At 41.4% G+C, this 27,508-nt stretch overlaps 1 protein-coding gene across 1 annotated transcript in view; it reads right to left on the bottom strand.

Annotated features, from left to right (window-relative positions):
* The window catches only part of rbms3 (RNA binding motif, single stranded interacting protein), a 473,759-nt gene extending 456,638 nt beyond the window's left edge, over window positions 1-17,121 (bottom strand). The window contains exons 1-2 of the mRNA XM_054745076.2: window positions 16,980-17,121; window positions 11,639-11,824 (exon numbers count right to left, since the gene is read on the bottom strand). Coding sequence (XP_054601051.2) covers window positions 11,639-11,809 — 171 coding nt within the window. The 5' untranslated portion in view covers window positions 11,810-11,824; window positions 16,980-17,121. The remainder of the gene's footprint in view (window positions 1-11,638; window positions 11,825-16,979) is intronic.
* Between the last annotated feature and the right edge of the window lie 10,387 nt (window positions 17,122-27,508).

Genomic DNA, 27,508 nt, shown 5'->3' with positions numbered 1-27,508 from the left:
AGAGAACATTCAACATTTAAAGGATTATAATAAATGTTTAAAAGTCCAAACTGGCTGCTTCACTAAATACCAACTTTTGTGATGATCAGGACACATTTTAAAGGTAAAATCTAATGTTTCTGACCCCAAGAAGTTCGGCATGGTTTTCTAAAATAGTTACCTAATGTCTAATCCACCCAAACTGAACCTCCGTAACTATACTGCAGCGTGACTGCCATTGTTGCTTCCTTGGTTGGTTGCTTGGCATTTTTTTTTATCACTTTTTTGCGACTGTTTCTATGTTTGTAGAGTTCAGAACTTTGGGTATCCTTGGATTGTTAAAAGAGCTATGCAAGTACAGCTGCTGATGATGATTGGTTGGTTGCTTGGTCAGTTTTTATCGGTTATAGATTTTGAAACAACTCAGTCAGTTGATGCTGACATAATCAGGTCATGTCTGTATGGAAACCTGAAATCAGTATTGTCCTACAGAAATACATTTGGTGCATATAAATGTCTGGAATTACAGTCTAATCCTCTTTGAAGTTGCAGTCCTGGTGTCTTTATAAGACCATCTAGGGCTGGGCAATAAATGGAAAATTTATTGTTATCAAAATTTCTGACTCTTATCGAGATAATTTTTCCCACGTCAATACATTTGATAATACAAAAATGTAAAGGTCTGTAGGTTGGCAACGTTCATGTCCCTTTAAGAAGCTGTACCACCTTTGGGTCACGTAAAAATGTGAGTCAACGTAATACATGTGACAGCCCCATCTAGTGGACAACTTTTGTTTCCGCACATACCTGTAGTTGTCATCCATTTATCGTTATCAAGGTGAAATCTTCAATATATTGTGATATTGATTTTAGGCCAGCCCTATGACCATCCTGACTGTCTTATTTGTGGAGTTCAGTAATCACTGGAGAAAATAAAAATTCCCCCACAGTAGGTGGTTTTTTAACATTGAGCTAACAGGGACACTGCTTAGTCACCTATAGAAAACTTGCTATGCAAATTGGAACTTTTCCCTTCCCAACTTGTAGTCAGACATTCATATCCGGAGGAGACGTGAGGGATCAATGGCCTGCCTGGGTGCTCTTAGAGGTGATGCAGCTCGACAGCTACAATTTCAAAAGCAAAGTGTGGGAGGAGAAATAACAAAAGGTAATTATCTGGGCCCCGCTAGCCACCACCGAGGTAATCTGTAGAGTGGAGGACAAAGGAGGGAGTACAGAAGTGATTCTTAGAATGTCTGCACTTATTTTCTTCTACTCACTGCACTCCAGAAAACGTTCGTGAACCAACCAGCCTTGAGCTGATTTACATCATTTCTTTACTTGCTTTGCATTTTTCTATAAATTTGAACAAAACTATTGCAAAGGTCAGGTTCAAGACAAGTTTTAGGGTTTATATTCTACTTGAAAAAAGAAAAAAAAAAGCAGATCTTGAATCAAACCTGACAGTGCAGCTGCCACAAAATTACCAAGCAAGGTGAGAAGCCATCTGCTTTAACACTTACCTTAAAAATCATGATGAGCACGAAGCTATTAAGCAAACGCAACGAGACCATCTGGACTACAAGTCATCACAAAGTCAGGAAAGCTCATATAGGTTGACTCGACTGCAGAAAAAAATCTATTTAACCCACAATCTGACTAATAAGTCTACAGATTTTAATATGCTGATCACTTTCAACGTCCACATAGATTCACTCAGAGCAATTTAATATAATTTGCTTCCTCTGTTCATGAATGCTTTTCATTTGAGTAATCAAATACAGCAGCAATAATCACTGGTAGCACTACTTCACTCCTTGCATAAAAGCTCAGTCCCCAATGGTTCATTTCTAATGGAAAGAAAACACAATTTACAACAGGAAGAGATAGATCGCTCCTTTTTACATATATATGAGAGCTAAAATAAACCGTAGAAATAGAGTGCAAAGAAGCACAGACGTTAACACACTCATTTTTTCACAGAACAATTATAAAAACTGCAAGATCAGCAAGATAACTCCGAGATCCACCACAGGCTTTTGTGTGTGGGTTTTTTTATTTTTATTTTTTGCTTGCTGCTTATTTCTGCTTCCAGTGAAGTTAATGAGTTAAAGGTCAGTGGGTTTCTATGACACCAATTACTGCAATATTTCAGATCAGCTCTGCAGCTCATCAGTATTGCTGGTCGGCTGATGTTTGGCGATTTTAACAAAGCTAATTACAATGTAATAAGCACAAAACCCCTTCATTGACTCTAAGACCTGCATATGAAACAATCCCCTGGGTTGTTTAGAGGTCATGAGTTGCATTTCAGAGTGTTTTTGGAGTTAGGGTCAACGTGATTATGCTCGACCCTTAAAAGGAGATTTTCACTTGATTTTTCTAAAGTGGTTTTTTCACAAAACACTGGCTTGTGTGCAACTAAAATCAGATTTTCTGTTTAACTTTTAAATATCCAGACTTCGAAGCACACCTCTAAGAAAATCACCTTTTCTCTACACCGACTGCATCCTAGCATCCCAACAACGCACCATTTCACCTGCACTACTTGTTCTTGTTGAATCTAAAGCTTTCTGTGAATTTCTGAGTTGAGACTTGGAAACTGACATCATAGATTTAAGAGCTTTGATCGAACAGGCCAGGAGTTCCTCTGCAGAGATGTACTAAAACTACGTCAAAACCTCCCAAATTCTACCAAATAGCTAGAACTATGCATGCATGAAACTATATATAGATTTAGGAGAATGAGGAACAAATTTGTCCATGATTACAAAGCCTCAGTAATATGTACAGTGATCCCTCGCTACTTTGCGGTTCGTTTATCGCGGATTCACGACTTTGCGGATTTTTTTCTTTGGAGCCTTATTCAAGGGAAATTTGCCGATTTGCGGTATTTTTCACCGATTTGCGGCATTTTTCTATGTGAAATATCAAGAAATTCCTGTTTTTTTTTCCATCAATTTCATCATAAAGTGCAATTTTTGTAATAAAACTATAAAAAAAACAAGTAAAAATGTTTTTTTCTTGAGTTTTACCCACAAAAAGAGAATGTGATCATACGATGATTCAACACAGTACTGTACTGTAAATATGGTGTCCCTACTTCGCGGATTTTCACCTATCGCAGCCAGGTCTGGAACGCATCTACCGCGATAAACGAGGGATCACTGTATACACAACAGTAAATACACTATCGTCAAGCAGTGAAGGCAGATTTATACTTCTACGTCAGCTCAAGCGTGACGGTTTTCTGGGTATTCCGCCACCATTACAGTCATGTATCTGGTCAACTATAGTGTATTTACTGTAGCGTCCAGATATTGTCAGTTTTTCATCTACAGTTGACCTCTTCAGTATCCGGTCGTATGGAGACATATGTCTTAACTGGAGCCTTTAATCTGCAAGAAAGATACTGTTGCATGACCAAGGTCCCTCTCAAGTTTCCTCTTATCTTTATCTGCTTTGCTTCACAGAACAAGAAGAATGAACTTTTATAAGAATGAACCGTTATAATAAACGAATACTGGATAATGCAATGGAATACGTAAATAATCACATGGTTGAATGAATAATAATGGCTGAAGTACAATAACAATGTTTTGATTCATCTGTGCTTTAATTACTGAAGTTGAAATGAATATTATTATATTGTGATCATTAAAGTTTGATTTAACAAGTGAATCACCATCTACTGACAGCACACGCACTCAGACACAAGACAATGACAAGGTTAAACTAATCTCATGACACATTGCTTTCTGTTCCACTAATCAGAGCTCCTGTATCTGATGCAAGGTGTGGTTTCTGAGGTTTGTTGGCAAAACCCCTTTACTTGTAAGATTCTGATTTGTCAGTAAGTCAAAACATGGCAATTACTAACAGAATTCACTTCCTGGTGAGTCAGTTGAGCCTAACTCTGGACTGGTCACCGGGGGAAAACTCTTCTCCCATCGCATCTTTTGACAAGCTGTCAAAACCTGTTGCACGCTACAGCTGACCGAAAACGGTTTCTTCAGAATAAAGTTAACCAGCTCCGACTCCTTAAGAGTCCTTCCATAGACGCAAATAACTATCTGTTGTGACCTGCATTGCGGTTTCTTCTACAGACTTCGATACCTTTGGGGTCCACGGACTTCTACACATTCCGGATCTACCACGAGGGTCTTTGAGAGGGTACGTAGACATGACAGATTGTGTCTGATGTGGTTTTATAAACCATCACTTATAGTTTATAGCAGACCAAATTCACTCCTACTCAGAACTCAGTTTCTTCAGATATGAGGGTTCTGATAACATATTCACACATCATCACACCTCACATTCCATCCACTAAGATTCATTCATTACATAAAGTGTTTCCTAGTTGCGATGTTTTTAATTGTTTAGAAAATAAATGTCTTACTTTTTATTAGGGATGTGTATTTTAGAAATTCTGGCGATACGATAAATATCACGATACAGGGGAAATGATACGATATATCACGATATATTGCGATACATTCATTCAGACGTTACAAGCAATTTTTTTTACTGAATTTATTGTAAGAATGTTCAATAAACTGTCCAAACTGATACGTAACATGTTTAACATGAGGTATCTGAACCATGATGGAGGGATTTACATTTCAATGGTGGAAACAAAACCCGCTGCACACTGCTGCCAACTAGCGGGTGGCGATTGAATTGCGCAAACCAAAAATTAAATACACAAAAGTTTGCATGTAAATTATTTCAGGAATTAGATACACGGCTTTTGAATATTGATGTAATAATCGCAGGAAAAATTATCACGATATATTGCCATATCGATATTTCCGATACACGGCTTTTGCATATCGATATAATATTGCTGGGAAAAATATCACGATACATTGCCATATCGATATTTTCTTACATCCCTACTTTTTATAAACTTGACTCTGTCTGAATTAATACGAAGTGTGTCACGATCCCTGAATAAACAAAGAATTCTAATTCTTCTGGTTAAACATTCAAAGATCAATCAGGTTAAATTTCCATATTTATATAGGAATTCACATCTTATTGGTCAAATGTAGTGTAGTATATTGAGCTTAAAAAGCACCCAAAATACACACATATGCTAACTCTACATTACAATTTTGTTCATGTATTTCAGAGACTTTTTAAAATGGATGAATTTGTCCTTCATTCTCCTCCACCTCTTCTAAACCCAGGTTTACTGTCATTTACATCCAAAAATACAACACATGCTGTTTATACTCTTTCAGTCACAAGAGAATAAACATTCATATTTTCTGACTTTTTCCATAAGGCTTTGTTCAATCTGTTCTATGTCAGTCGCTAAATATCGTTCTATTTTTGGGGAGCAATGGTGTTGATGTTGACGAAGTTAAAGGAAGTGGCGTCCTGGGAAGAAACGGACTCCCGCAGAGACGCGTTCTCAGCAGTGAGCTACTGCATCTGCTCCTGGCTGAACTCACATATACAAGCGCGTGTACACACACAGGTGCTCACATGGTGTTCTCATAAGTATGGACTTGGGCACGTTCAACACATGTCGTAAGGCTGTGGTTGGCACTTAATGCACTGTGATTTATTATCGTGCGATTGTTCAGTAAAACAATGTTGATTTTACATTTCTTCATCAAGATGACGCAGTGATAGTTTGCTCCTGTTGTAGTGTTGTGTGTCCCTTTTCTGCAGGTCTAGAAGCAGACTCTTGTTCATCATTTATTGTTTATTTTTATGGAACCCCCCCACCCCACCTTTTGTCTCTTCCTTTCTCTTTCACCTCTGTCTCTGTGTCCGGTCGAAATTACAAAGCATTCAAAAAACTATAACAATAAGGTTTTAGAGTATCAGGCATGACATTAAAAGCAGATGCTTTGATGCTCCACCTGAGAGTAAATCTGTAAGGTTTGTCACCAGCATTCAGACATTAATTATGTTTGCTTCACAGCCAGACAGGACACAGGGAAAAAAATTAATAAATAAATTATTTAAAAAAAAGAAGCGGCATCCTGACCAGTGCAGTCTCTGTCAATTTCAACGAATAGTTAAACAATTGGGCACGACTCCGTCAGCCTCTGCAAGCCCATCGGAGAGCCCTTGTATTGCCAATAATGGCGTTGCATGTCTCCGTACCCACGCAGATGAAAGGTATATGTCAGGCTTAGCTTGACTGTAATGGCGGCAAAGCCCCTCCCAGAAAAGCGCCATGCTCCCTACTGACCTGTTGGGGGATTCCCGGCTCCTCAGGCAAAAGAAAGAAAGAAAAATGTCTCCACACCCCCGCTGACGAGAAATATGATCTAGGTTTAATGTGCTTTCATTTGCTGTTAAATGCTACAATATGGCTGCAAATCAAACTACGGGTCTCTTCATCTAACAGAGATCAGGGTCTAGACAGAAATTCAACTTCCCCATTAGAATAAGATCAACAGCTAAGAGACTACTTATCCATACGTCTCTCACCACTGGCTTCCTTTAAAGATTCAAAGCTTTCTTTAGTAAGCAGATAATGTCATCAAGAAGCTAAGGTGATTACCTCACACTGAACAGTAATTCATCAGCACATTTCTCAGAGTAAAAATAATTTTAAACCTCAACTTCTTTTTGCCCCAGGCTAAACAGATACTGGAGCCAGTCTGGGGATTCCAACTGTCAAATTAACTTTCACCAGCTGATTTCCTTTAACCTTTACGCAACAGCTGAGTGAGCGCTTGTGACCTAACATGCCACCGCAGCTCTGAGTCTGAGCCACAGGTCAGAGCGTGCTCCTGCCTTTTCTACGACAACGAAACAACAAAGCAGGCAAGATGGTAGCATTCTCTCAGTAGAACAAGAGCAGTGATCCAGCTCTACTGATGACGCCTTGATTAATTAACACTCCAGAGAAATCAATGAATTAAGATGCAGCCAGCTTGCCAACCAGTTGGCCAGGCAGTGACAGAGGGACCCACCCTCCCTGGGCAACCTTTAGAGGAAACGCTGCACTGCTAATTAACAACACAGATCGAAGAAAGAACTGAAAGGAGTAAATAAAGGATAAAAATACCCCCTCCCTCCCCAACACACAGAAAGAAATAGGTTTAATGGCGGGGCAGTGACGCTGCGTGCTTGTTAGAAACTCTTCAATTCAAGAAGCTAACACCATCGTGCCTCATTAATTCACAATATGGTCCCCGCTGCAAAAGACAGATAAATAGCAGAGTTGAACATAAACAATGTATGCTCTACCTCTTGCAGAGGCAACCTTCAGTGCTGCAGCTTTGATTGCTCACTGATTTCCTCTGATACATTAGTGCACAGTGCAAAAGGAGAACAATGAGTGCTTTAAAAAGTGCAACCTAGAGTCACCTTTAGTGTTTTTAAAGGGGCATTATGGAAGTTTGACAGCCAAAACATGTGTAGAAATAATAAATGTCTTCTTTATACATTCTCCTGCAATGCCCTGGTCCTGTAGAATGAGCCCTGGCATTTTTACTGTGATTGCCAGTTTTTCTGTAAAATCACAGAAAAAGAGAGCTGCTCGGGTCGAGCTGGCTGCTTCATGCGTGTTCACGCTCAGGCATAGCCCGTAGCATTTGCTATCCATAGCTTTAGAAGCAGAGAGAGAGGTAGTGCCAACTCAGCGACTTTGTCGCTGTTCCTAACGCCTAGTGATGAACCTAGCTACATTTCTGAGGACCCTTAGCTACTTTCTTCTAGATATTTCCTGCAAATTAGCAACAAAATAGCCATTTTTGCTCCGAACCGTTCTCCGAACGTTGTTTGAGCTGTCATCAAGGATAAAAACATTACAGATACAAAAGACATCACTGGTGCTTTAGCTCATCTAATAAGACAATGTACTCTCGTGCAGGGAGACCTGGGTTTGATTCTTGATGTGAACATAGTTTGTTTAGAGTTTATTTTTTACATTAATGATTGTTTTTTTACAGTAAAATGCCTAAATTTTTATTTGAGACTCGCCGAACGGCATTGAATTCACAGATAAAAAAGATGTGGGTTCAACTTTCATTTTGGAACAATTTTTCGAGCAAGGGAAGGGAATGATCTGAGCATGCAGGAGGACTGGCCCATCTTAATCCTTTGTCGGCTGTGCTGAAGAGAAAGGTACAGAACCTAATTATTTAATTAATTAGCTGCACGTTCTCCTGTCCTCTGGGCCACACACAAACACACACACACACACACACAAGGGACTGTCTCAGCTGTTATTTTCGTTAAGGAGTGTGCACGTACAGCATGCGCGCCTCGTGCACGAGCCTACTATTGAAGCTGCCGTTACGCTTTTGGCCTGAGGGGGCAATCGCGAGCATAAAAATTCAAAACTCCATAAAGTCCCTTTAAATTCAAATGATACATTAAAATCTGTTAATAACATTTCTGTAAAAGTAGCTTTTAATTCATCAAATAAAAGAGACTAAATATGTGGAGGAATATTGAATTGTTGCTTTAACTTTTCAGAATAAAGGACTTTGTCTATTATTCTTTAAGTTTTGTCAGGCAGGCCAGTTTGCGTGAAAAAATTTGCTAGCCTGGTAAGCCATCCTTTATATGTAAATATATAGTCTGGCCATGATCTATAGACAGAGATCAGTACAAATGGAAGATGTCTTTCAAACTGTTTGCACATGATTGGACTGTGCTAGGACCAATCAGAATAGGGCTGAATGATTAATTGCATATGCAGTTAAATTGTGATGTGACAAAAGGAGATTGTCTAATCGCAACGGCTGCAATTTGACTGGCAGCGAGTGGTTAGCACAATGCTAATACACATGGAAAAACCCATAGGGATGCTAATGCTAATATCAGCGATTATATTCTTACAAATTAGGAACGTGCCAAATGATTACATTTGGAATCTAATATAATGTAAAAACTGCCATCAATCAAATAAGTACAGAAGCTAGAAAACTGTAAGAAACTTTAACTACACTCAGTTTTGGCAAGCAGCTATGAATGTAGCTTAACTACGGAAGCTCTGCATGGACAAGACGTCAAAAACTCTAAACTCAAGACTTCAATAAACAGGAGACACTTCTTTCCTGCAAATACATTTTCACAGCTGATGCTAACACCTATGCTCCTTCAAGGGATGTGCTCCTGGCTGCAAAGCATTGCACCTTCAAATACAAAATTTTGTTGTGAGTGTTTATGTATATGTACAAATAAACTTGCTGATATGATATGTAGATAAATATGTAGATATATAAATTTGTTTATATTCAGTAAAAGTTACAAAGATTTTTTTTGCTTCAGTTAGTTGAAAAATATGAGAAAAGCCCCTTGAGAAAATAATCGTGAATTAAATCGCAATTGCAATATTAAAGAAAAATAAATCGCAATGACATTACTTTCCAGAATTCTGTTTGCTTCATAGCAGACAGGACACAAGGAAAAAATAAACTATAAAAAATAAAAAGATAACTTTCCAGAATCATTCACCCGAAATCTGAGCAATGCATAATGTGACGTAGGGATGTGTATTGGTGAAATTCTGGCGATACGATACATATACATACAGGGGAGACGATACGATACAATACGATATATCATGACATATTGCGATACGTTCAGACAGACGATATTTGCGTTTTTTATAATTCAAATAATTGTAGGAAAGTTCAATAAACAGTCCAAGTGGATACATAACATGTTTAACTTGAGTTTTGAACCATAATAGAGCGATTTACATTTCAGTGGTGGGGAAAAAAACCATTGCACTCTGCTGCCAACTAGTGGTCAGCATTTGAATTGTACCCAAAGAAAAGAAAATACACAAATGTTTGCATGTAAATTCTTCCAAAATTTCGATACACGGCTGCTTTTGAATATCGATGCAATATTGCAGGAAAAAATCTTGTCATATATTGCCATATCAATATTTTCTTACATCCCTAATGTTGCTTATTCATAGCTACAAAGGTCAGTGAACAGGGCAGTCTGCCATACACTTCTGAAGAAGTACCTCTATCAGCTCATGTCTCGAAGAAAAGCTTGACCACACCTTTCCACCGGATGTGTAAACGTTGCAAAACTTACTTCGTGGCAATTAGTTGCCCTTGTAGTGCTGCAAAGCATCCCGTTTTGGCCACGTCTCAGAGGCATAATGACGTATAAGCGTCACGTTTGTTTACAGGCTACGCTTCCAAAACACCTCAAACTCCATAGTTCAGATATTACCAAACAGGAAGTCAAAGATGAAAGCAGTGTAAAACATCCAGAAACTTTCAAAATAAAAGTCATGTGCAGATTTCCAGTTGCTTAGCTAGTAAAACTTGAATGTCATTTTCTGTGAAACCTCTGTAGCCGAGGTCACAGAACAGAAAATAAATAACAGGTTATTTTCGATGCATGCAGCCATCTTTCCCCTTGCTTGTTAGTGTGTGAACTTCCAAAATCACACGTGGTGTTTCACATCTGAAATGCTCCTAGTTGGAAGGAAGCGCAAGGGTAAATCGCCTCTATCATGTTACACTCCACTTACACATCCGATGTAAAGGAGATATCGTCCAAAGTTGATGCCAAAGCTGTTTCAAAAGAACAAATATAAAATGTTGTGACAAGCCAGTAGTAGACCTGCTGAGGCTACAATGGCACATGGCTACACTGATCTTCAGTGCAGAATCTGTTGCTACAGCTAGGGTTTGTCTAGAGTTTTTGGCTGATAATTTGTATCCGCTTGACCAGAATTACAAATTTGCTATAGAATAATTATGCAAAAAATAATAAATAACAGATTTTCTCCCATCACTGCACTAAATGTTAATTTGCCGAAGCAAAATTTTGTTTTAAAATGCAACGGCATGTCTAAACATGAATTAGTTTTTGCTAATGTTCCACAGCAGGATATCCAAAGAAAATGAGCTTCAGCTGGAACGTACACTTTGCATAAATGTTGATTTTTGGCAGCAAAAACTGACACCACGCCTAACAACCTAAATGAAATAACATTTTCAAATGTTTTTGAGTGGGGGGCCCCTTTACTGCACAAAAATGATGTTGATCACTGAAGAATCGATAGAGCGAGCCATGACAAGCCTTCCGTTTGGAGCTGCCAGCAGCATTCAGTCCGACCATCTAGTGAATGTTTTCATATATCTGTTGAGTTTATTCTGCCTCGGTCTCCTCTCTGTTCAGAGGCAGTCAGAACCTCTCGGGCTGATTGACGGAAAGCGGTTCTGGCTCTTGCCAGAAGAGCATGATTGATGCCCTTGAGATGCAGCACAGCCAGTGAGGATTTTTTACTGTCACTCTTGGATGTGCCAAGGGCTCCGAGATGGCAGAGGCTTGATGTGTTTGAGAACAAGACGGCGCTCACACGCGAAGACTGCAGACGCCACTTACATTCACAAGTAAGCCAATTCTAAATGTGCATAGGGGCTGTGGTTCAGACTTTGCTCTGATTGGTTCCTATAGCAACAGAAAAACACATTGCTTACTTCCTCTGAAACCGCGGAGGTACGGGACAAATGGTTTCACTTTCTCTTTTAACGGCAGCAACAAAAACTTTCAAGTATCAATGCAACGAGTGAGCTGGAATGTGGAGGATGCATCTCCCAAAATAGCTAAGACAGGATTTCATCCCTCAGCGTACACATGTGGACACACCCAAACACACAGAGCAATGCCTGCAGATGTGCACGACGGGGAGTCTGCTACTTACTTTCTTATTGTCTTTCCGGGTTGGGTGTGGGTCTTTGCTGTGGTTGCCAGTGGAGGGCCTGACTCTGGCATCCATATGTCTGTCGTTCATTTCGTTCTGCTGACCGACCTCTGACCCAGGAGGGTCCAGAGGGCAGGGCTCAGGCTGCTGAACACCACTTTGGATCTCCATCTTCCTCTGCGAAGCCTAAACGATGAATAAGAAGATTAAAATATTGTCGAAAAAAGAAAGCAGAAAAGGTTCTGGTAACAAAATGTTCCTTCAGCTCAAAGTAGCAGAAATTTTGATTTTTTTCTGGGATTGACTTATTTTTGCAAATCTGCCCCCAAGTTGTCACCCAAGGAACTGCAAATAATTTCCATTTCATGTTTACAAAATAGTACTAATCTCTGCAGACCTAATATTTGCTGCAAAGATTAATTATGTGAATAGTGTTTGCTCTGTATCGAGTTCTAATTTCAATTCAGTAATAGAAACACGTCTTGGCTTCAAAATGATCCGTAAGAAATCTTTGCGATGCTGTTACCTTGAAAATGTAATGGGTTTGGGGTGGCACACCAAATTGGTCCTTGTGGTAACTCTGGGAGAGTTTAGCCTGTAGCAAAGTATTGCATTTCTCCTTTATTCTTTTTTTATATATAAACAGTACGTATCCAAAACATTTTACTTAAATTTTACAAACACAAGCATTTCAGAAAAATACATTTTAGTTATTCATAAAATATTTCATATTTTATTTTGATTTTTTTTTGTTAAATTCACCTGTTGTTGTGTTCACCAACACATATGGAGATAAAAACTTTTCTTTAAAACGGTGAGCAGCAGAAATATATGTATTTTTTATTCTGATTCGTTCTTTTCTCATTAATTGTATTCTTTTTATTTGGTTTTGCAATTATGTCTTGAATAAATAAGATACATTTATGATTTGAGTTAACATTAATATGATTTATGTATTATTAATTAATATGATTTATTAACACTGGCTTTTGCTGGGCGGGCCAGCAATTTTTCTATGGGTGGACATGTGTTTTGCCCTCGTTCTGTCATCTTTGTGGCCATAGCCACGCCTGGCCACCCCTTGGGGGCGCCATTACTCTAAGGGGTTCTAAAAGCAAGCCAAAACTACCTCGTTTCCCTAGTTTAAAACCACATGTTGGTTAAGCTCCTCCTTGAACCGTCACCTTATCGTGGTGGAGGAGTTTGAGTGCCCTAATGATCCTAGGAGCTATGTTGTCTGGGGCACTTAGTGCCCCTGGTAGGGTCTCCCATGACAAATTGGTCTTAGGTGAAGGGTGAGACAAAGAACGGTTCGAAGGATCTTTCATGGCGGTTAAAATGAAGAGTCGGAGTACCCGGCCCGGAGGGTTACCGGGGTCCCACCCTGGAGCCAGGCCTGGGGTTGGGGCCCGTGAGCGAGCGCCTGGTGGCCGGGCTTTCGCCCATGGGGCCCGGCCGGGCCCAGCCCGAACCGGATACATGGGCTCGTCCAACTGTGGACCCACCACCCGCAGGAGGAACATGAAGGGTCCGGTGCAATGCGAATCGGGTGGCAGACCAAGGCGGGAGCCTTGGCGGTCCAATCCCCGGACAAGAAAACTAGTTTTTGGGACATGGAACGTCACCTCGCTGGCGGGGAAGGAGCCGGAGCTTGTGGCAGAGGTTGAGCGGTACCGGCTAGATATAGTCGGACTCACCTCGACACATTGCATTGGCTCTGGAACCCGAGACCTGGAGAGGGGTTGGACACTCTACTTTGCTGGAGTTGCTCCGGGTGAGAGGTGGAGGGCTGGGGTTGGCTTTTTGTTAGCTCCGAGACTCTCTGCCTGTGTGTTGGGGTTTACCCCGGGGGACAAGAGGGTAGCTTCCTTGCGCCTTCGGGTCGGGGAACGGGTCCTGACTGTTGTTTGTGCTTATGGGCCAAATATCAGTTCAGAGTACCCACCCTTTTTGGAGTCCCTGGGACGAGTGCTAGATAGTGCTCCATCAGGGGACTCCATTGTCCTGCTGGGGGACTTCAATGCTCACGTGGGCAATGACAGCTTGACCTGGAGGGGTGTGATTGGGAGGAACGGCCCACCTAATCTGAACTCGAGCGGTGTTTTGTTATTGGACTTCTGTGCAAGCCGCAGTTTGGCCATAACGAACACCATGTTCGAACATAAGGATGCCCACCGGTACACTTGGTACCAGGGCAGCCTAGGTCACAGGTCGATGATAGTTTTTGTAGTCGTATCATCTGACCTGCGGCCGTATGTTTTGGACACCCGAGTGAAGAGAGGGGCGGACCTGTCAACTGATCACCACCTGGTGGTGAGTTGGATCAGATGGCAAGGGAACATGCCGCGTAGACCTGGCAGACCCAAACGCATAGTGAGGGTCTGCTGGGAACGCCTGGCAGAAGAACCTGTCAAGACGGTCTTCAACTCCCACCTCCGGCAGAGCTTTGACCACGTCCCGAGAGCAGTGGGGGACATTGAGTCCGAGTGGGCCTTGTTCCACTCTGCGATTGTCGAGGCGGCTGTTGCTAGCTGTGGCCGTAAGGTGGCCGGTGCCAGTCGTGGTGGCAACCCCCGTACCCGCTGGTGGACACCAGAGGTTCGGGGAGCCGTCAGGCTGAAGAAGGAGGCCTACAGGGCGTGGCTGGTCTGTGGGTCTCCGGAGGCAGCAGACAGGTACCGGATAGCCAAGCGGGGTGCAGCAGTGGCAGTTGCCGAGGCAAAATCTCGGGCGTGGGAGGAGTTTGGTGAGGCCATGGAGAAAGACTATCGATCGGCTCCAAAGAGGTTCTGGCAAACTGTCCGGCGCCTCAGGAGAGGAAGGCAGCAACTCGCTCACACTGTTTACAGTGGGGATGGGGAGCTGCTGACGTCAACTGAGGCTATAGTCGGACGGTGGAAGGAATACTTTGAGGAGCTCCTCAATCCCACCAATGCGCATTCCGAGGAGGAACCAGAGCTGGGAGGCCTGGATGAGGTTCGTCCTGGGTATCTCAAGGCTATGGATGTTGTAGGGCTGTCATGGTTGACACGTCTCTACAACATTGCGTGGTCATCGGGGGCAGTTCCTAGGGAGTGGAAGACCGGGGTGGTGGTCCCCATCTTTAAGAAGGGTGACCTGAGGGTGTGTTCCAACTATAGGGGGATCACACTCCTCAGCCTCCCTGGAAAGGTCTACTCCAAGGTACTGGAGAGGAGGGTCCGATCGATAGTTGAATCTCAGATAGAGGAGGAGCAATGTGGTTTTCGTCCTGGCCGTGGAACTGTGGACCAGCTCTATACCCTTGCAAGGGTGATGGAGGGGGCATGGGAGTTTGCCCAACCAATCCACATGTGTTTTGTGGATTTGGAGAAGGCTTATGACCGTGTCCCCAGGGGCACCCTGTGGGGGACACTCCAGGAGTATGGGGTGGGTGGCTTTCTGTTAAGGGCCATTCAGTCCCTTTACCAGAGGAGCGTGAGTTTGGTCCGCATAGCCGGTAGTAAGTCGGACCTGTTCCCAGTGAGGGTTGGACTCCGCCAGGGCTGCCCTTTGTCACCGGTTCTGTTCATCACTTTTATGGACAGAATTTCTAGACGCAGCCGTGGTGTGGAGTGTGTCGAGTTTGGTGGCAGGAGAATCTCGTCTCTGCTTTTTGCGGATGATGTGGTCCTCCTAGCTTCATCCAGCTCTGACCTTCAGCTCTTGCTGGGTAGGTTCGCGGCCGAATGTGAAGCGGCTGGGATGAGGATCAGCACCTCCAAATCTGAGACCATGGTTCTCGACCGGAAAAGGGTGGCTTGCCACCTCCGGGTCGGGGGAGAGGTCCTACCGCAAGTGGAGGAGTTTAAGTATCTCGGGGTCTTGTTCACGAGTGAGGGTAGGAGGGATCTGGAGATCGACAGGCGGATTGGTTCGGCGTCTGCAGTGATGCGGACGCTGAGCCGATCTGTCGTGGGGAAGAGGGAGCTGAGCCAGAAAGCCAGGCTCTCGATTTACCGGTCGATCTACGTCCCAATCCTCACCTATGGTCATGAGCTTTGGGTAATGACCGAAAGAACGAGATCGCGGATACAAGCGGCCGAAATGAGTTTCCTCCGTAGGGTGGCCGGGCTCAGCCTTAGCGATAGGGTGAGGAGCTCGGACATTCGGGAGGGACTCGGAGTAGAACCGCTGCTCCTCCGGATCGAAAGGAGCCAGTTGAGGTGGTTTGGGCATCTGGTCAGGATGCCTCCTGGACGCCTCCCCGGGGAGGTGTTTCGGGCATGTCCTGCCGGCAGAAGGCCCCCGGGTCGACCCAGGACACGTTGGAGAGGTTACATCTCCAATCTGGTCCGGGAACGCCTTGGGGTCCTGCCGGAGGAGCTGGTGGACAAGGCCGGGGAGAGGACGGCCTGGAGCTCCCTAGTTGGGATGCTGCCCCCGCGACCCGGACCCGGATAAGCGGAGGAAGACGAGACGAGACGAGGCGAGATGTTGGTTAAGACCAACAAATTTTTCTTCATGACGGATGAGTCACATGGGGTGGGGGGCTGGGGTGGAACAGGTGTATTTCTTCTTTTACTGTGTTCAGCCCCTGTTCTTTCATCTTTGTTGGCTGCTTTCTTTTTTCTTCTCAAAACAAAAAATGCATGAGTTTAGCCTACAGGTTAGCATCACATGGATGGCATAATATTGGAACATGTAATTTGTAATTTTTACGTTTATTACAGTGATTAATAAATTGCTCTGGGATGGAATTTGATTAAATTCTAAGCCCTGGTCATTCAAAACGGTATGGATATTTAACATAATAATAAAATTGCTATAAATGCGATAATTTAACTACTTTATGGAGCTGTAATGAAACTAAATGACGAAAAACGGAACAAACTACAAGAGGTGGCATACCCTGAAATCTGAGGTTTAACACTGAAACCACTTCATTCTGCATTCTGGGGTCATTAATAAATAATAAGGTGAGTTAGTGTATCCCTCAGCTGAGATGGGCTGCCTCATGCATACATGTCCTTTAGGACCTCTTACTCAGTGTTTCACCATTGCATCTTGGGGAAATCCTCGCGGCAGGTGAGCGCACCTGTTGGCCGTTAATTAGCCCAGGTGACGTAGCTGAAAGTGATGCACTTGCTAATTAATGCAGCATGATAGCGACAACATCAATTTATAAACACAAATTTGCTACATTGGATTCAAACTTTTGATCATTTTTATTTATTATTTTAGACAAATGCAGCTTCGCGCCACTTAATCAACTCAAATGCGACTTTTTGCAGAACTCGTCGCTTCTAACGCAGCGTGTGTGTGTGTTTCAGCGTTGCTAACGCTGTAAAAGCGACAACCATGTGCAAAAATGCCAAAATACCTCTATCACTTCTCGGCTCCTCGTTATATCAGAGGCATATGAAGAGGAAGATGCGGCAGTGCGACTTGCTTTACATCTTCGTTGTTGTTGCTCTGACGCGGAAAGCCGCGGCAGCAGTCTGGGGCTGAACAACAGGCAGGTGCCTCAAGAAGTTGTATGAGAAGTTATTCCGTCAGAAAGCTGCTAGCCGAGAGGCTTTAATGTACTTTAGAGGAGGAGGAAGGTAGAAAACCTCACAAGCCGCTGCTGTTGTTGATGCTGCCGCTCTCGCGGCGGGTGTGTCCTTGCTAGCTGTCACCAAACAACCCCTCCTGCTGCCCTGGTTCCGCCGAGCCGGTGGTGCGTTTATGTGCTCTGAGAAAAACAGTATGCCATCGAATGGAAAGTTGAACATTTATTTCTATAAATTAAACATTTTTGTTCTCAGACCCACTTATTTCTTATCAACAAAGAGTTGAAAACCTAAAATCTGTCTTCAACAAAACAAGCACCCGTGAAAAACTGTAGTTTAGGGAAGATTTCCCACGGTTATGAAAGTGACAGCTTTTTTTTCATGGTGGGCGGGGCCTACCGTTAGAGCTGTAAGGTAAACGGTGAAAGGTGAAACCAGAGTTGGAAACCATGGCAGGGTTACACACGTGGAAACATGTTTAATATTTATCATAAATTAGAATTTGTACATTTTTTAAATTGTTTTTTTTTAAATAACTCGCTGGTCTAATAGTGATGAAAGTTACTTTGTTTTATATTATATACTGCAGAACTATGAAATTAGGTTATAAGGACATTAATGGCAGTGTTTGCAAAAGTTTTTGAGCTACGTCTGCCAAACTGGTAATCAGGCAGGACTTTTTTTAACCATGTACAATGTCTTAGTATTCTACAGATATTTCTGTTTAAAAGTGAGTACTGTGCTGACTCAGTACCCAAGAACATTTTTGCCTCATTTTGTCAACTTGACAACTGTTAATTTGACTAAATGAAGCTAAAATGTTCTCTTCTAAAACAGATCAAGTACGTAGTTCCAGCATGTGGCCACTGGAGGGCGACCATTGTCCTCCTCCTTCATGCAATAAAATGTTTTTACGCTGATGTAGCTCTATTTTCCGCTTCTCCTCCTCCTGCTGTTTCCCTTCCCAATGGGATAAAAGCAAAGTTCAGGATTTTTATTTGCGTTTAATTGACAAAATGAGGCTTAAATGTACTCAGCTAACTGGTTACACAGATGCAGTTCCATAATTTTGCCAGCAGAGGGCAGTCATTTGCCTCCTCGTTCCTGTAAAGTAATTAAAGGGTGAGTTTGAAGTGCTAGTGTATCTCCTTCTTTTGCTTCTCCTCATACTTCTCCTACTTCTCATCCTTAATATTAAATTTCCCAATTTATTATAGACAAAGTTTGGGAATTTCAGCTTCATTGAAAAAATTAGGCTAAATGTTCTCGTTTAACTGGTTAATTGATCAAGTATGTAGTTACAATTTTTCACCAGCAGAGGGCAACTAGTGCCATTCTCTTTCAAGTTAAGGCAATAAAAGCTAGCTTTGTAACTGTAGCTCTATCTTCTTCTCCTTAATAATAATAATCTTAAAATACCATAAACATAATACGGGATTTTTATTTCAGCTTCATAGACAAAATGAGTCATAAATGCTGTTTTTCCCAGCAGAGGGCAATCATCAACCCCCTCATTTAGAGCATTAAGAGTGGAGTGTGTAGCACTAATTTGCTTCTTCTCCTGCTTCTCATCCTTAATGCTAATATTCTCAAAAGACCGTATCAAACTTTAGGATTTTTATTTCAGCTTCAATGCTGAGGTTGAGCAGTTGCTAAGATTATATTTGTAAAAATGACACTTATAAAACACACCTTGTCTTAAACACAGGCAAGGGGGGGGTCTTTGTGGAAAAGTCCACTGACGTGGACTCTTCAAACCTGGACCAGATTACTCTGATAGCAGCATCTGTTGAACATAATTTCTGATTTATGAAACCTTAATTTGATTTGTGAAAAATTTGGGTTTTTCTTTCACAGATATGGGAATTAAATTGTGTTTTAAAAATACAAACGGCTTGATGTATCTTACCTGGCTGGGCAGCTTTCTGGGTGTCCAGCACCTCTGAACCTCTGATCTTGGATTCACCCCTGGTACTGACCTCTGACATTTACATCTCATAAATGCTTTTGTTGTGGCAATAACCTGCTGGACTAAATTGAAAAGAGAACCAGCATTCCAATAATTTTCTACCACGATGTTTAAACGGTGACTCTACTGAGAAAAATATAAAAACCAACAGAGTTGATCAGAAAATTATCAAGGACCATAATATAATCACAATATAAGTTGTGTACCCATGGTGTGTGTGTGTGTGTGTGTGTGTGTGTGTGTGTGTGTGTGTGTGTGTGTGTGTGTGTGTGTGTGTGTATGCATGCCTCTTTATTAAATTAAATTTAGTCCCTCATCAAAATACCTCTAAGTAGTGAAATTAGCTGCCTTAACGAAGACTAAAGCTGTGCAATAGATTGAGAGTGTCCATTGTATAGTATAGTATAGTATAGTATAGTATAGTACAGTGTAGTATAGTAAAGTATAGTACTGTATAGTATAGTATAGTTAAGTTCAGTATAGTAAAGTACAGTACAGTATAGTATAGTATAGCATAGTATAGTGCCGTGCAGTACAGTACAGTATAGTACAGTTTAGTTTAGTTTAGTACAGTATAGTATAATATAGTACTGTATTAGTATAGTATAGTATAGTATAGTTTAGTTTAGCACAGTATAGTATAGTACAGTGTAGTTTATCATAGTACAGTACAGTACAGTATAGTATAGTATAGTATAGTATAGTATAGTACTGTATAGTATAGTATAGTTAAGTTCAGTATAGTAAAGTACAGTACAGTATAGTATAGTATAGCATAGTATAGTGCCGTGCAGTACAGTACAGTATAGTACAGTTTAGTTTAGTTTAGTACAGTATAGTATAATATAGTACTGTATTAGTATAGTATAGTATTGCATAGTACAGTACAGTATAGTATAGTATAGTATAGTATAGTTTAGTTTAGTTTAGTACTGTATAGTTTAGTTTAGTATAGTATAGTATAGTATAGTATAGTATAGTATAGTATAGCAGGAAGAAAACATTTCTTTCATAAAGCTGAACTAAATATTTATTTTGAAAAGAAATGTAAGTACCAGAGCATCAACTCAAACAAAATTCTATAAAATATAACAGTATTTACATTAAACATTTGCAAATCCACCATGCAATCAGTGATTCATTTCTCTACTCATCCCCCTTTATTATAAGATTTATATTGGGTTTGTCGTTTCACAGAGAAATAGGTTTAATTTATATTTACATTGTATACATTTACATTTGGCTCACTTGACAAAACAAACTAATTTCTGCTAATGAAACACATTTAAACTGTATTTTTGTCATGGGCTCCTACTTCCTGTTATTTCCTGGAAGGCATTCATTAGTAGTACGCCATGTTGGCCACAAGGTGGCAATACAAACTTAGAAAACAGGGCAGAACAAAGTAAGATGATTTCTGTTTAACAGCTATGTGGAAATACTGAAAAAGAATAATTCTAATGATGCTATCCAATACTTTTATGTTGTCATTTAGTACATTTTTTTACTGTGTATAATCTTTCAGAATCTGACAAGTTTTTGTTCACCCCAGAATCCTAACCCTACTTCATGTGCTCTCTTTGCTGCCTTCGTATCCGTCTTCCTTACAGTAGGAATCGTTCTGCTGCACCATCTCGTCCAAGCAGAAGGGGTTTTACCCAAACCAACAACTGCTCTGACAGGCGGACCCTCGTCTGTTCAAGCAGAGCTGCCACTGCCAGAGAGAGGCAGGTGGAACAGGCGGAGGGTAAGACTCGCCGAGTCTGGGCCCTGCGCACTCGGGCCCCTCAGACGCATCCAGACAGGCATGTGTCTTCGGCGGACGCCAGCAGGGACACAGTCAGGAACACTGATGGCCCGCGCCGGCACCAGCAGATGTTTTCTGGGCATTGTTGCTCCGCCTCCCTGGTAATTGTTTTCCTTCAGGGCCGGCCAGTGGGACAAGGTGCCAGGTTGTGTTGTGGGAAGGAGTTATGAAGAGATGGAGCGACAGAGTGTTTTGTCAGTCAACAGTGCTTCGGAGGCTGCTTCGCGCAGGCTGTCCAGCTCTTTCTGTCTGCTCCATGTGGCTTGCATCATTGCACCACAAATAAAAAATGGCCCATTCAGCATTTCAGTCCTTTACCTTCACTTGAGCTGCAATTTATTTGGTTGATTCTTAATTATTGTATTTTTTCTGACCTTTTCATGAGGTCGTGTAGAATCCACTTAGAGCAGATGCAGAAACCTTCCACTAGGGGGCACTTTGAGACTTCCCAAAGGTAACATAAAGCAAAAGCCTCTTTTACTGCCTGCTTAATAGTTTGAAATTAATTCATGTTATATTTTATATGCATTTTTATGACAGATTCACATTTCACCACCATTTTTTCACTCTGAATGATAATCATTTAAACCCTCGGTGTTCCAAACGTTCATAGACGCGTTTCTCATCTGATCTTTGAGATTTTGCTTTGACTCATCTAAAATCTGATTTTTAGATTTACACAAAAGCATGTTAGTGTGTTTTCTTTAAAAAAGGAGCACAAAGTGAGAAATGTTAAGAGATTTTCCCGTTTTGAGCGCATGCCGTACTCAGGGGAAGCTTGAATCATCGCTGAAAGCTGATGTCGAGAGTGTTTTTCAGACTGACGTAAGATGTAAGCAATTTAGAGCAAGCTTTATTTTTCTTAACGTATATATATATTTGTAGATATGTACAATTTTAGGAAAAAACAAAACTAAATAAAAAAGTTGACGCACTGTGCAGGAAGTTCCCTCCTATGTAAATTTTAACTTGTTTATAATTTCTGTGACTGCTTAATTGCACCTTTTCTTATTAGTGATTAAATTATAAGGCTAATGGGTTTGGTGTCAGACTTATAAAGTTGTGAAAGTTGCCAGCATGCAGCAGAAAGATGCACAACAGTCTAATCTGCTACACATTAGCACCTTTGGACCGCATTCTTCTCACAAAGAAGCCACGGCATTTGTAGGAAGTTATATTGTTGGTTAAAATCCATACAGGAAGTAATTGACTTGATTTGTTTTTTTTTCTATCTAGAACTACATTTTTTACAGTGTAATTATGCAAAAACACATTTTTGTTTTCTTTTATTATTTGCATCCACGTTCTAACGGTTTGTTTGCTTGCTGGTGCGCGCTCACGCTCGCTCTTCGTCGCTGAATCATACCTGTTAAAATGATTATTCCATGACTCAGACCCCTCCCACAGACAAAATGATTGAAAGCTCAGAGAAAGTTCAAAACCAGCAGATCTTCAACAAAATACAGTTGCTGCTGTATAAAAGGAAAAAATAAATTAGACGCGTCTGAGTCATGGATTGAGACGTCAGAATCCTTAATCCAACTGTCATTTTTTTTTGTAATTTTTTTGGTAAATAAACCTGCTGTGAATTAACAGTAATTTAAAAATATGAATAAATAGGTGCAAAACACAAACAGAAAAAAGCTACCAAAACACTTCAATTCACATTGAAAAATATTTCCATGTGAATTATTGTGATAATATCAAATAATGCATGAAATTACAGCACATCTACACTGACTTTTATGAATGCATCATATCATTTCTTAGACAAAAGCAAAACGTGTTCCAAGAGTAGTCATTTTCACTAAAACTAACAAGAGGACAAAAGAACTGCGCCTGCTGATTTACCATGTGTCATCTGCCTTGTGTGTGCGTGTGTGTGTGTGTGTGTGTGTGTGTGTGTGTGTGTGTGTGTGTGTGTGTGTGTGTGTGTGTGTGTGTGTGTGTGTGTGTGCGCGCACAAGTTTGTGCATGCATGTGGGTGCCTGTGAGCCTGCGCGCACATGCTTTTGTGTCATCCGCGCCGTGCACAGAGGTGGCATTTCTGCCTTCTCTCGGGTGTGAACTGCAAAAGAAAGTCCGTTTCATAATAGAAGCATCAAAAATAGAAAAAAAACTTTAACTGTTTGAAGTTTAAAAATAATAAACAAAAGAGAAAATGTGTTAAAATCATTCTATTTTCTAGCTTCCTATTGTTTTTATCACATGCCTATCTAGCTTATACAGAATCCCATCATCTGCAAACGGGACAATAATTCCTGAATCAAACTGACCTTTGTTTTGAGTCTTTCCTTGCAGCTTCTGAGAAAATCTTCCTAGCTGCTGCACATCAGTGACTCCAGTTAATCACAGCGTCTGTGTGTTACTTCATGTAAAACTACATGCCCAAGTGTTACTTTGCGATTGTTGATGTTTCCAGGCTGGGTTGAATCATTAGGAAGTGATTCTCTCTAACAAGGGCTAAGGAGCTGTCAGGAGACATTCACAGGCAGGTTTCGCCATGGAGAGTGTGAGGAGTCTTATCAGGGTCTTAGCTGTTTTGCTGCGCCTGTTTATAAAGAGGCTGCTTTATTTGGAGTGAATGCATTCTAGCAAGGTCTCTACTGTTGCTGTGCGTTGATTAAAAGTGTTTTCACGATTACCCGTAGTGAGTCTATTCCAGCCTAACAGGGTTACTAGCAGTTTTAATGAAGGGGAGTAATCATTACATTTGAAAGGGGGTTGCCGGGGTCTCGTGCTGTCTTCCTCTGTCTGCTTGTAGGAAAATGATGAGGAACTTTGCCTCCTCTATGCCGGATTTTTTTATTTTTTTAAATTTTCTCCACTTTTTGTTTAAAAAAAATTCTTCTGTTTGGTTTAAACTTCATAAATCCCATTGAAAATGGCTTTGCTGCTCCGACGAGGGTCGTGGATCATTATTTTAGTCTCCTTTTGTTCCTTCCTCTTCTAAAGTCGCAGTTGCTTGCTTGGCTTCTCTGCTCCGCTCCTTTAGTTGGCTGTGGTCAGCTTTTGCATTTGCTGGTGTGATTGAATTTCTCACAGCTTCTCGCGAATGTGTTTTTTTTGAAAGTCCTATTCAACATTTGGTGCAACTATAATCGGCACCGAGCCACTACGCTCATGCAGACGTGTCTGTGGGCTCACACATAAAGGCCCTGAGAAGTGTTGTGCCATCTTTTTTTATTTCGAGTTGCAACTTTAGATTTTTTTTTTAAGTTGGAGCATGCACCAACTCAAAACAGGTCAACGTGTTTTGTAGTTTGATTAGGTTAAAATGCGTTTTTTGCTTTTTAGTAGATTATCCCTCTTATGCATGAATTATGAAATCTTCAACCATGATTTTTTTTAACAATTTTTTTCATTCGTCTTTAGGTGTGAATGAAACAAATTTCAACAAATATTTTTTGTAAAATTTTATAATTTATAAATAATTTATTACATGTCCACCTCAGTGGACAGCGTGCATTCTGAGCATGAAATATGTTGGCTTGGCTTACTGAAGTCCAAATGGAGGGGCTCAAATGCAATAAAGTCTTCAACAGCTGTGCTTAATAGCAAAAACAAATAAATAACAATTTTGAGTACCTGTCCACTGTAGTGACCATTATGCATCAAAGGGTTATTGCCTCAATCATATTATTTTATTTGAATTAAACTCCATTTATGATAAAAAGCTTCTAGATTTACCGCATCCACGTTCACCTTTTTTCACTGCAGACACTCTCCATTCTCCTTTTCATGAAAAGCAGCCTGCTTTGTTGAGTGGAGACCCTCACGCCGGCTTGGGTTGCAGCTTTTCGGGGAGAGCCTCTTCCCTGGGTGCGTCGTGCACTTCTGTTATCAAATCAAACAATTACAGTCCCGCAGCAGAAAATTACATTTCTGACACCAACGCTGAATCTTTGATTAATAAATTGTAACATCTGACTCTGCGCTGTGTTGTTCTCTGCAGGGGCCAATGGATAATAAATGGAGGCTATAATGAAGTGACTGTCTTGTTATTGACAGGGGAGCCTTTGGTGCTTCCATCAGAGGCCCTTCGCTGCACGGATTATTACACTGGCCGTTAAAATGAGCTAATGTTCTGCTGCCAGCGCTTCCCTCCGATGGGACGGGAGCAAAATTCCCATCTCGCAGCCACAAAAGCAGAGGTGTAAATTAAAATGCCCCCAAAACGTGGCTAAAAGTCACAACATTTCGGAGATTGGAACGTGGAATATTTTAGTTTTCTGTAATTGTTTTGCTCTTTTTCTGGTTTTATCTTTTACGTTCAAAACACGGTTTAGAAATGTGTGTGTTATGGAAGGCATTTGTGTGATGTAACCAAGCAGTTGGTGCCAAGAAAAAAAAAGAAAAGCTGTTTTAAAGGAGTGACAAAAAAAGAAGATGCTTGCTGCAGGATTCAAAGCTGCTGTTTACTTTCTGGTCCTGAGGCGCCACGCGTCCCTCAGGTACTTATTAGCATTGACAGGACGGTTTGCTGATTTGACGAGAGTGAGACAGGTGTAAATTTCACACACACAACTCCACAAATTAGTCCAATTAAATCTGAATATTTCCTTCGACTTCTGTCTTTGCTGGGACATCAGGACCAGAAAAGGTGTTGATACGTTACAGAAAAGACAATTATTTTCAGAAGCATTTCCATTCACGACCCTAATGTTCCTCCGAATGTACGTATTTGACTTCATTTCACACAAAACATGTAAAAACAGGAAATAAATGGGTAACTTTGTGATCGTCGAAGAGTTAAAAAAGATTTTTACAGACATCACAGCGTCCTCTGGGTTGGGGAGTTGATGGGGATGGGATGGGTGGGTGGGGGGGGGGGGGGTTAAGGAGGATAACAGCGAAAATATATTCCACTTAAGAATGTGCAAGATCTCATGCAGTTGCCTCTCTTTCACTCTCCATCCCTCCTCTCTGCTGGCGCTAAATCACACGTTAGTACAGCCTGTGGATGTGTTGACAGTTTTACAAACAGAAATGTAAAACGCCATACTCAAGGGGGTCTAAGAGATAAGGGGGAGCTGCACGGGGCAGGAAACGGAACAAACATGGCTCAGAGTGAAAACAGCATTAAAAAAATCACCTAGGCTTTTTTGAATGACATTTTGAGTGCTACTGTAAAAGCCACGAAAACAAATTCATGGTTTTTGGGCTTTGGTCTAACCCTAACCTTAACCCCAACCACAAAAACATTTGTAACATAAACCATTCATCCATGAGAACTCGAGTTGTTAATGACACAACTGACCTAATTTGTCGCCATTACCTGCAGAAATGGTGCTTTTGACACAGCGATCCCCAGATGTGTGCAGCTCACTACGAAGAAGACGGCCGAACGAAGTGAGAGACATTCCCATTGGATTGTTATTGCCTGTGGAGGACAGAATCGGGAGGTTTGAGGTCTTACAGTAAGGCAGAAAGAGGAGCAGGCATACATGATAATGAATGTATCACGTCAGACTGGGTTTTAGATTCAAAACGTCTCATATACACCTGGATATGTAACATCCAGGCTTGTACGAGCATGTAGGAGTCGTTTCTTCATCTTTGGGATCAAGAAAACCATGGGTAAGGCTGTGAAAAAGAACTTGTTTACACTAGATTGTTTCAGATCAGCAGACACATTTTAAGACAGCTTTGGTAAATGCAAAATACAGCCAGTCCAATTTACTTCTAAATTAAATAACTGCTTTTACTGCTCTGATTTGCAGAATTGTTGTAATTCAACCACAATGGAGGGTTTTCCAGCATATTTAAAGCCAACGACCCATCATTCCCTATCTGATAGACAGCAGAATTCATGGTTCCATCAATTAAAGCAAGTTTTTCAGGTCCTAAAGCAGCCCCAGATCATCACGCCGCCACCACTGTGTTTGACTGTTGGTGGGATGTTCTTATTTTAAAATGCACTGTAATTTTTATACCAGATGTGATGAGATACACACCTTCACTTTCATCTTTCTCTTGTCTGTTTTGAATCATCAAGATGGGTTTTTGATAAATGTGAAACCCTAACCCTTTCTTGTTGGCTGACAGAGGTTTTGGTCTATTTGGTCTCCCAAGCAGCGGCAAAGTGGCCGTCAAGAGCACTGGGACATTTAACGCTGGTCTGGCCGCAGAACTAGTCCACTTGGCTATTGCCGTGAACACCCCCCCCCCCCCCCCCCCCATACCCACCCACACCCACACACACACTTGAATGAAGAAACGGCAGCAACTTCATTGTCTGTGCTGGGTTGGTATCAAACTCTCAGCCTTAATTATTGCCCTTGTCTGCCCCTGGATGTTTTTTTGTTGTTGTCATTTTCTTATTGTTCAGTCATGACCTCTGACCTCACCCTCAACCAAGGCTTGCAGTACTTTAGTTGTTCTGGATTATCTTCTCTTTTTAGAATGATGTCTTTGACATCCTTTGGCTTACTTCGCGTTGTCAGAAAGGTTCAGTTGAAGTCATTTCTTAGTGTTCCAAGTTTGGCGGTAATCCGGTCTGGGTGGGGCTAGAGAAATAACATTTTCCAAAGCTAAGTGACAAATTATCCCTGGAGTTAATCGTTCTTCCAGACTGCATC

This window comes from Nothobranchius furzeri, chromosome 19, assembly GCF_043380555.1.
Source record: "Nothobranchius furzeri strain GRZ-AD chromosome 19, NfurGRZ-RIMD1, whole genome shotgun sequence".
Classification (NCBI taxonomy): domain Eukaryota; kingdom Metazoa; phylum Chordata; class Actinopteri; order Cyprinodontiformes; family Nothobranchiidae; genus Nothobranchius; species Nothobranchius furzeri.
This window is presented reverse-complemented; position numbering and strand designations above follow the sequence as displayed.